Below are 11034 nucleotides of genomic sequence, written 5' to 3'. Positions count from 1 at the left end.
AAGAGTTGTATCAAATTAATTAGTTGTAAGATGTGTTAGCTTTGTTTTGCGTGAAATACTCGAGTCCATCCAATATAAAGGTGGGAGTCAGGTTAATAGGTTAAAGCATTAGCTGAATGCCTGAATATAGTTTCAGGTTAATGGGTTAAAGCATTACTTGAATATGGTTTCTCTCTGTTTACATCTCATGGATGGTATGAGATTGACCCTAGTGATACGAATGTCATTGTTAGACAGTTTCAATGTCTAACACTCTTAACCTTTTTAGTCCTGTTGTTTTATATTCCATATAAGATAATGAAAACCCATCTAAATTCTCACACTGATACACAAAAAGACTCCCTAAACTTGTCTGTAGAGTTTGAATTGAGAAGAAGATGGATTCGATTAGAAGCAGGCCTGGTTACATCGTCTTTATGCTGGTGGTTGCTGCCTCCATGATGGTGGTGAGCAGTAATACTCCAAAAACAATTGTCGTAGGAGGTTCCCAAGGCTGGCATTTTGGGTTCAACTATAGTGACTGGGCACGTCAAAATGATCCCTTCTTCCTAAATGACACTCTTGGTTGGTGTTTTAACTCATATATTAATTGGGTTTTGTTCATGATAATTACTCTAAGAATCATCTTTGATTATTGTTTAATTTTATACAGTGTTCAAATATGATCTACCAAACGGCACCAGAATGCACAATGTCTTCCTGCTGAAAGATTGGGGGAGTTATCAGACATGCAACCTGACCGGAGCAACCATGGTTGGGAACTTGACGGCCGGAGCTGGGGAGGGCTTAAAGTTTGTGATCCAGGAAAAGAAGCATCACCATTTTGCTTGTGGTGTTGGAAATGGATTCCATTGTGATGTCGGTAAAATGAAGTTTACCTTCTTCCCCTTTAAATAATAGAATTCAGGTTTGGTCCAAGCTTGCTCATTTGTCTATGGGGATTGAAGCTTCAGGCTTGGCCAGAGAAGATGCTCTGCTGTTCTTTTCCTTTTCTGTCCGTAATTATCTCTTAGTGTGTTTTCTCTTTCCTGTTTTTTGGGTGAATTTTAATGTATTTCTCTTGTTACTATTTTTTTTTCTTCGCGTAGAAGGTAGTTTGTATTAAATAAAAAAGATAAAAATAAAAAAAATTACAATCAGTTGTTGGCCTTATAATTTGTGTCCCCCCTTGTAATCTGGTGTACTCTTTTCGTTTTTGGGTAATTGGGTCTTCTATTCGTTGCGGGCAACATTGAAAGATGAACATAATTCCATCAATCCCTGACTGAAAATCGGTCATTCTTTCGGGCCCGAAACCAAAAGGGCCTTCCTTGCTAAGACGTATGCAACCATATTGGAACTCTTAGGAATGTAAGGAGGAATACATTGTTCAAATTTACCAAAAAGAAACTTGATATCGAAAATCAATAGATTCAAGTTCGATGGTGGTCGCTACAATATAATCCGGTTTATTCTAGCATTTTTTAATACCTAATTGAACAAATTACCGTCTCAAGTCATGAATATTATTAGATTTTTATTAAAATCTATTCAATATTATGTTTAAAAATTAGGTGAAGAGAATTCGGCATATCTTCTTCTTCTTCTTCTTTTCTTTCTTTCTTTTTATTTTTTATAACAAAGATACAATTATGAATTATATTAGACTCCCAAGTTGAGGGCTAAGGCTAACAAAGAAGAGTTACAATGCAAGCTGGTGGGAACATCGACCAAGACCTACGTAACTTAGAGACTCTAGAGCCCCTGGCAGGAAAATTTGCTTGGGCATTAAGAGACCTTCTAATATAGCAAAATCTAACAAAAGAAAGAGATTCTACAAAGTGTCATGGACAATGCCGTAGCTTGGCCAATCCAGAGATGGCACCTGGCCATTTAAGGCCTTCATGGCAGGAAAACAGTCTTAATAGCTGACCCCCAATGTAATATGAAGATCCAAAATATAAAAAAGAGCATCCTTGATCGCCTAAAGTTCTATGACAAGGGCTGAAAGACCAATACAGAACCTTCTCCCGGCGTGCTTTGATGAGGTGTTCCAAACAACATCTACAAACACACTAAAACTAATTCGATTGGGCAGCAATTCCTCCTGAGCGCGTTAAAATGGTCTAAAGAAGCCTATACATCAGACCACTGGGCCAATCCACGGGCCAAAAAAACATCGCTAAGAACCACAGAATTTCAAAGAGTCAAATAAAGAAACATTTTACCATTGAACATAATATTTTTACGATTAAACCAAATAACCCAACACAAAACACTGCACAATGTGTTCACATAACCCTTTGATTCAGTGAAAATAATTTGGATTCCAAAAAATCAAACCAATTGTATAGGGAGTTCCAAGCAAATACAAATTAATCAATCCTTAAAAGTAATGTTCTCCAGATTTGTTTAGCAAAGTCACCGAAAAACAAAGTATGGTTAACAATTTCAACCTAAGATATACCCTACGATAGGCATAGAAAACACAAAGGGGATTGACTACGATCTCTTTCAAACAGTGCTTTTAGGGTTGCAATACCCTCATAAGTAGCTCTCCACAGGAAATATTTGATCTTGGATAGTGTATTAATGTTCCAAGCCTACCCCAATTGATGTTTGAGCTAAACAGGGGATACTTGATTGCCAATTAAGGAAAATTTTGACTAAATTAAATGCAGATTTAACTTGAAATTAACCAGTTGTTGATTCCATCCAAACCCATAGTCCTCAACCTCCAAATTTGTTATCGAGATTGAAAGAATGGTTGTTTTCTCATCAGGGGTGAATAAGGAATCTAACAAGTAAGATTTCCAACATTTGCATCACCAGTCAATTAGATCACCTACAAGAAGTGGCCCCATAGCAATAGGAGGTTTTTAAGGATATGGAGACAAAGGAGGTGGTATTCAAGGGTCCCCATAAATTCTAGTTGTAAGGCCACTACCTATACCCTTTAAAATTCCATTACTCAGGTAATCTCTCTCGGCAAGAATGCTCTTCCAACCACACAACGCCCTCTTTGGAACCTAGGCATCTAAAGAAGCCTACACATTGGATCCTTCTTGCGCCAAGAAAACATCGCTAAGTGACCTATCACAGAATTTCAAAGAGTCAAATAAAGAAAACATTTTACCATTGAATAAAATATTTTAAAGACTAAGCCAAATAACCCAACATAAAACACTGCACAACGTGTGCACATAACCCCTCTGATTCAGTGAAAATAATTTGGATTCCAAAAAATCCAACCTATTTTGCAGGGAGTTCCAAGCAAATACAAATGAATCAATCCTTAAAAGTAATGTTCTCTAGATTTGTTTAGCAAAGTCACCGAAAAACAAAGTTTGGTTAACAATTTCAACCAAAGATATACCTTGCGATAGGTATAGAAAACACACAGGTGATTGACTACTATCTCTTTCAAACAGTGCTTTTAGAGATGCAATACCCTCATAAGTAGCTCTCCACAGGAAATATTTGATCTTGGATAGTGTATTAATGTTCCACAGCCTACCCCAATTGATGTTTGAGCTAAACAGAGGATACTTGATTGCCAATTAAGGAAATTTTTTACTAAATAATATGCAGATTTAACTTGAAATTAACCTGTAGTTGATTCCATCCAAACCCATAGTCCTCAACCTCCAAAATTGTTATCGAGATTGAAAGAATGGTTGTTTTCTCATCAGGGGTGAATAAGGAATCTAACAAGTAAGATTTCCAACATTTGCATCTCCAGTCAATTAGATCACCTACAAGAAGTAGCCCCATTGCAATAGGAGGTTTTAAAGGATATGGAGACAAAGGAGGTTGTATTCAAGGGTCCCCATAAATTCTAGTTGTAAGGCCACTACCTATTCCCTTTAAAATTCTATTACTAAGGACATCTCTCTCGAAGAGAATGCTCTTCCAACCCAACAAAGCCCTCTTTGGAACCTAGGCATCTAAGAAATGGGTATCTTTAAAGCATTTCCAATTAAGGGTTTTAGCCCAAAGGGTTTTTGGTTGAATTAGCAACTTTCATCCTTGTTTTGCCAACATGGCTTTGTTAAAAGAATGGAAATCCCTGAACCCGACACCCCTTGCTTCTTTGAGCTATATAATTTATCCCACTTTATCCAATTGATTCCAGAATTCCCATTGTTTTTCCACTGAACGTCCTAATCAATCTGGTTAAGTTGTTGCTCATTTCTTATGGAAGGAGAAAGTTAGACATTGTGTATGTGGGTAGAGTAGATGCAAATGCCTTTATAAGAATTTCGTTCCCTGCTTAAGAAAGTAATTTTTCTTTTCAACCCTCAAGTTTTAATTGAAGTCTGTCATACACGTATGAGAACACTTGACTCATTGATTTTCCAATACTTGATGGAAAACCAAGATAGATCCCACGTGATGAAACTTCTTTAATTTATTTCCAGGGTTTGAGAAATTTGTCTCCTGATTTGGTTTGGGAACTTTCTTACTAAACGTGATGGAGAATTTAGAGATGATTGATCTGCAAAAAAATGATGACTGATCTCTAGGGATGATCACCTACTTTGATGCCAGAAAGATGAGGTATCCGAAAGGCTGAAGACAATCTCCAAGAGGACTTTGTGACAAAGAATGGAGTTATAAGGGATCAACAGACACCTTTGCCTTAGCCCTCTAAAAGGTGTCATCTTGCTTGTTAGCTGCATGTTGATCTTAATGTGATATTCGACTATGGAGAGGCAATGCAATATCCAATAGATCCATTTTCCGTCAAATTCCAGCATTCCCAAAGTATCTCCAATGAAGCACCTTTCCATTTTATCATATGCTTTGCACAAGTCAAGTTTTATTGCCATACAACTTTCAAAATGGATTGTTTCATGAAGTAGAGGCATTAGGGGACTAGGTATATTGTCCAAAATAGATCTCCCAAGAACGTAAACACTTTGAGTCTCTTTGGTGATTGATTTGAGCAAAGGTTTTAACTTGTTAGTAAAGAATTTTGCAATAATTTTGTAGGGAGACATGGGAAATCACGAGTCTATCTATATGCTATGTTCAATCCTTGATTCTTTTCGCCACTTTCAGAATGCTATACCAATTAAAGCTTTCAAAACAAACCCTCATCCCGAAGGGTGATGTGGAAAATAATTTTGGTAATTTTGCTGACTTCTTGGCTGATTTGTTTGATTTCTCCCTACCAAATGCTCTAAGTGGCATGGGTTAGTAAATATAAGAAAATAAATAAAAGATGTACTGAAAGAGTTGTATCAAATTAATTAGTTGTAAGATGTGCTAGCTTTGTTTTGCGTGAAATACTCGAGTCCATCCAATATACAGGTGGAAGTCAGGTTAATAGGTTAAAGCATTAGCTGAATGCCTGAATATAGTTTCAGGTTAATGGGTTAAAGCATTAGTTGAATATGGTTTCTCTATGTTTATATCTCATGGATGGTATGAGATTGACCGTAATGATACAAATGTCATTGCTAGACAGTTTCAATGTCTAACACTCTTAACCTTTTTAGTCCTGTTGTTTTATATTATATATAAGATAATGAAAACTCAACTAAATTCTCACACTGATACACAAAAAGACTCCCTAAACTTGTCTCAGAGTTTGAATTGAGAAGAAGATGGATTCGATTAGAAGAAGTGCCTGGTTACATCGTCTTTATGCTGGTGGTTGCTGCCTCCATGATGGTGGTGAGCAGTCATACTCCAAAAACAATTGTCGTAGGAGGTTCCCAAGGCTGGCATTTTGGGTTCAACTATAGTGACTGGGCACGTCAAAATGATCCCTTCTTCCTAAATGACACTCTTGGTTTGTGTTTTAACTCATATATTAATTGGGTTTTGTTCATGATAATTACTCTAAGAATCATCTTTGATTATTGTTTAATTTTATACAGTGTTCAAATACGATCTACCAAACGGCACCAGAATGCACAATGTCTTCCTGCTGAAAGATTGGGGGAGTTATCAGACATGCAACCTGACCGGAGCAACCATGGTTGGGAACTTGACGGCCGGAGCTGGGGAGGGCTTAAAGTTTGTGATCCAGGAAAAGAAGCATCACCATTTTGCTTGTGGTGTTGGAAATGGATTCCATTGTGATGTCGGTAAAATGAAGTTTACCTTCTTCCCCTTTATATAATAGAATTCAGGGTTGGTCCAAGCTTGCTCATTTGTCTATGGAGATTGAAGCTTCGTGCTTGGCCAGAGAAGATGCTCTGCTGTTCTATTCCTTTTCTGTCCGTAATTATCTCTTAGTGTATTTTCTTTTTCCTGTTTTTTTAATTGAATTTTAATGTATTTCTCTTGTTACTATTTGTTTTTCTTCGCGTAGAAGGTAGTTTGTATTAAATAAAAAAATTACAATCAGTTGTTGGCCTTATAATTTGTGTCCCCCCTTGTAATCTGGTGTACTCTTTTTGTTTTTGGGTAATTGGGTCTTCTATTCGTTATGGGCAACATTGAAAGATGAACATAATTCCATCAATCCCTGACTGAAAATCGGTCATTCTTTCGGGCCCGAAACCAAAAGGGCCTTCCTTGCTAAGAGGTCTGCTACCATATTGGAACTCTTAGGAATGTAAGCAGGAATACATTGTTCAAATTTACCAAAAAGAAACTTGATATCGAAAATCAATAGATTCAAGTTCGATGGTGGTAGCTACAATATAATCCGGTTTATTCTAGCATATTTTAAAACCTCATTGAACAAATTACCGTCTCAAGTCATGAATATTATTAGATTTTTATTAAAATCTATTCAATATTATGTTTAAAAATTAGGTGAAGAGAATTCGGCATATCTTCTTCTTCTTCTTCTTTTCTTTCTTTCTTTTTATTTTTTATAACAAAGATACAATTATGAATTATATTAGACTCCCAAGTTGAGGGCTAAGGCTAACAAAGAAGAGTTACAATGCAAGCTGGTGGGAATATCGACCAAGACCTACGTAACTTAGAGACTCTAGAGCCCTTGGGCAGAAAATTTGCTTGGGCATTAAGAGACCTTCTAATATAGCAAAATCTAACAAAAGAAAGAGATTGTACAAAATGTCATGGACAATGCCATAGCTTGGCAAATCAAGAGATGGCACCTTGCCATTTAAGGCCTTCATGGCAGGAAAACAGTCTTCATAGCTGACCCCAAATGTAATATGAAGATCAAAAATATAAAAAAGAGCATCCTTGATCGCCTAAAGTTCTATGACAAGGGCTGAAAGACCAATACAGAACCTTCTCCCGGTGGGCTTTGATGAGGTGTTGCAAACAACATCTACAAACACACTAAAACTAATGTGATTGGGCAGCTATTCCTCCTGAGCGCGCTAAAATGGTCTAAAGAAGCCTACACATCAGATCCTTCTTGGGCCTAGAAAACATCGCTAAGTAACCTATCACAGAATTTCAAAGAGTCAAATAAAGAAAACATATTACCATTGAACATAATATTTTTACGATTAAGCCAAATAACCCAACATAAAACACTGCACAACGTGTTCACATAACCCCTCTGATTCATAGAAAATAATTTGGATTCCAAAAAATACAACCAATTGTGCATGGAGTTCCAAGCAAATACAAATGAATCAATCCTTAAAAGTAATGTTCTCAAGATTTCTTTAGCAAAGTCACCGAAAAACAAAGTTTGGTTAACAATTTCAACCAAAGATATACCTTGCGATAGGTATAGAAAACACACAAGGGATTGACTACTATCTCTTTCAAACAGTGCTTTTAGAGTTGCAATACCCTCATAAGTAGCTCTCCACAGAAAATATTTGATCTTGGATAGTTTATTAATGTTCCACAGCCTACCCCAATTGATGTTTGCGCTAAACAGGGGATACTTGATTGCCAATTAAGGAAATTTTTGACTAAATAATATGCAGATTTAACTTTAAATTAACCTGTAGTTGATTCCATCCAAACCCATAGTCCTCAACCTCCAAATTTGTTATCGAGATTAAAAGAATGGTTGTTTTCTCATCAAGGGTGAATAAGGAATCTAACAAGTAAGATTTCCAACATTTGCATCTCCAGTCAATTAGATCACCTACAAGAAGTGGCCCCATTGCAATAGGAGGTTTTAAAGGATATGGAGACAAAGGAGGTGGTATTCAAGGGTCTCCATAAATTCTAGTTGTAAGGCCACTACCTATACCCTTTAAATTCTATTACTAAGGACATCTCTCTCGACAAGAATGCTCTTCCAACCACACAACGCCCTCTTTGGAACCTAGGCATCTAAGAAATGGGTATCTTTAAAGCATTTCCATTTTAGGGTTTTAGCCCAAAGGGTTTTTGGTTGAATTAGCAACTTTCATCCTTGTTTCGCCAACACGGCTTTGTTAAAAGAATGGAAATCCATGAACCCGATACCCCTTGCTTCTTTGAGCAATATAATTTATCCCATTTTATCCAATTGATTCCAGAATTACCATTGTTTTTCCACTGAACCTCCTAATCAATCTGGTTAAGTTGTTGCTCATTTCTTATGGAAGGAGAAAGTTAGACATTGTGTATGTGGGTAGAGTAGATGCAAATGCCTTTATAAGAATTTCTTTCCCTGCTTAAGAAAGTAATTTTTCTTTTCAACCCTCAAGTTTTAATTGAAGTCTGTCATACACATATGAGAACACTTGACTCATTGATTTTCCAATACTTGATGGAAAACCAAGATAGATCCCACGTGATGAAACTTCTTTAATTTATTTCCAGAGTTTGAGAAATTTGTCTCCTGATTTGGTTTGGGAACTTTCTTACTAAACGTGATGGAGAATTTAGAGATTATTGATCTGCAAAAAAATGATGATTGATCTCTAGGGTTGATCACCTACTTTAATGCCAGAAAGATGAGGTATCCGAAAGGCTGAAGACAATCTCCAAGAGGACTTTGTGACAAAGAATGGAGATATAAGGGATCAACAGACACCCTTGCCTTAGCCCTCTAAAAGGTGTCATCTTGCTTGTTAGCTGCATGTTGATCTTAATGTGATATTCGACTGTGGAGTAGGCAATGCAATATCCAATAGATCCATTTTCCGTCGAATTCCAGCATACCCAAAGTATCTCCAATGAAGCACCTTTCCATTTTATCATATGCTTTGCACAAGTCAAGTTTTATTGCCATACAACTTTCAAATTGGATTGTTTCATGAAGTAGAGGCATTAGGGGACTAGGTATATTGTCCGAAATAGATCTCCCAAGAACAAAAACACTTTGAGTGTCTTTGGTGATTGATTTGAGCAAAGGTTTTAACTTGTTAGTAAAGAATTTTGCAATAATTTTGTAGGGAGACATGGGAAATAACGAGTCCATCTATATGCTATGTTCAATCCTTGATTCATTTCTCTACTTTCAGAATGCTATACCAATTAAAGCTTTCAAAACAAACCCTCATCCCGAAGGGAGATGAGGAAAATAATTTAGGTAATTTTGCTGACTTCTTGGCTGATTTGTTTGATTTCTCCCTTCCAAATGCTCTAAGTGGCATGGGTTAATAAATATAAGAAAATAAATAAAAGATGTACTGAAAGAGTTGTATCAAATTAATTAGTTGTAAGATGTGTTAGCTTTGTTTTGCGTGAAATACTCGAGTCCATCCAATATACAGGTGGAAGTCAGGTTAATAGGTTAAAGCATTAGCTGAATGTCTGAATATAGTTTCAGGTTAATGGGTTAAAGCATTAGTTGAATATGGTTTCTCTCTGTTTACATCTCATGGATGGTATGAGATTGATCGTAATGATACAAATGTCATTGTTTGACAATTTCAATGTCTAACACTCTTAACCTTTTTAGTCCTGTTGTTTTATATTCTATATAAGATAATGAAAACCCATCTAAATTCTCACACTGATACACAAAAAGACTCCCTAAACTTGTCTGTAGAGTTTGAATTGAGAAGAAGATGGATTCGGTTAGAAGCAGGCCTGGTTACATCGTCTTTATGCTGGTGGTTGCTGCCTCCATGATGGTGGTGAGCAGTCATACTCCAAAAACAATTGTCGTAGGAGGTTCCCAAGGCTGGCATTTTGGGTTCAACTACAGTGACTGGGCACGTCAAAATGATCCCTTCGTCCTAAATGACACTCTTGGTTCGTGTTTTAACTCATATATTAATTGGGTTTTAATCATGATAATTACTCTAAGAATCATCTTTGATTATTGTTTAATTCTATACAGTGTTCAAATACGATCTACCAAACGGCACCAGAATGCACAATGTCTTCCTGCTGAAAGATTGGGGGAGTTATCAGACATGCAACCTGACCGGAGCAACCATGGTTGGGAACTTGACGGCCGGAGCTGGGGAGGGCTTAAAGTTTGTGATCCAGGAAAAGAAGCATCACCATTTTGCTTGTGGTGTTGGAAATGGATTCCATTGTGATGTCGGTAAAATGAAGTTTACCTTCTTCCCCTTTATATAATAGAATTCAGGGTTGGTCCAGGCTTGCTCATTTGTCTATGGAGATTAAAGCTTCAGAGCTTGGCGGAGAAGATGCTCTGCTGTTCTATTCCTTTTCTGTCCGTAATTATCTCTTAGTGTGTTTTCTCTTTCCTGTTTTTTGGGTGAATTTTAATGTATTTCTCTTGTTACTATTTTTTTTTCTTCGCGTAGAAGGTAGTTTGTATTAAATAAAAAAGAGAAAAATTAATAAATTACAATCAGTTGTTGGCCTTATAATTTGTGTCCCCCCTTGTAATCTGGTGTGCTCTTTTTGTTTTTGGGTAATTGGGTCTTCTATTCGTTGCGGGCAACATTGAAAGATGAACATAATTCCATCAATCCCTGACTGAAAATCTGTCATTCTTTCGGGCCCGAAACCAAAAGGGCCTTCCTTGCTAAGAGGTCTACTACCATATTGGAACTCTTAGGAATGTAAGCAGGAATACATTGTTCAAATTTACCAAAAAGAAACTTAATATCGAAAATCAATAGATTCAAGTTCGATGGTGGTCGCTACAATATAATCCGGTTTATTCTAGCATATTTTAATACCTCATTGAACAAATTACCGTCTCAAGTCATGAATATTATTAGATTTTTATTAAAATCTATT

General features: G+C 36.6%; 2 protein-coding genes across 2 annotated transcripts; both read left to right on the top strand.

Annotated features, from left to right (window-relative positions):
- Positions 1-377: 377 nt before the first annotated feature.
- LOC149012453 (stellacyanin-like) lies at positions 378-897 on the top strand. The gene is made up of 2 exons (XM_089157610.1): positions 378-564; positions 653-897. Exons 1-2 carry the CDS (start codon positions 378-380, stop codon positions 895-897), a joined length of 432 nt encoding a protein of 143 aa, XP_089013736.1.
- Positions 898-5631: 4734 nt separating this feature from the next.
- Positions 5632-6112, top strand: LOC149012452 (stellacyanin-like). The gene is made up of 2 exons (XM_089157609.1): positions 5632-5779; positions 5868-6112. The coding sequence occupies exons 1-2, from the start codon at positions 5632-5634 to the stop codon at positions 6110-6112; spliced, it is 393 nt and encodes a 130-aa protein (XP_089013735.1).
- The last annotated feature ends 4922 nt before the right edge of the window (positions 6113-11034 follow it).

This window comes from Hakea prostrata, chromosome 6, assembly GCF_041222555.1.
Source record: "Hakea prostrata isolate BN-2017 chromosome 6, UWA_Hpros_2, whole genome shotgun sequence".
Lineage (NCBI taxonomy): Eukaryota > Viridiplantae > Streptophyta > Magnoliopsida > Proteales > Proteaceae > Hakea > Hakea prostrata.
The sequence above is the reverse complement of the archived record's forward strand: the minus strand, read 5'-3'. Positions and strand labels throughout refer to the sequence as shown.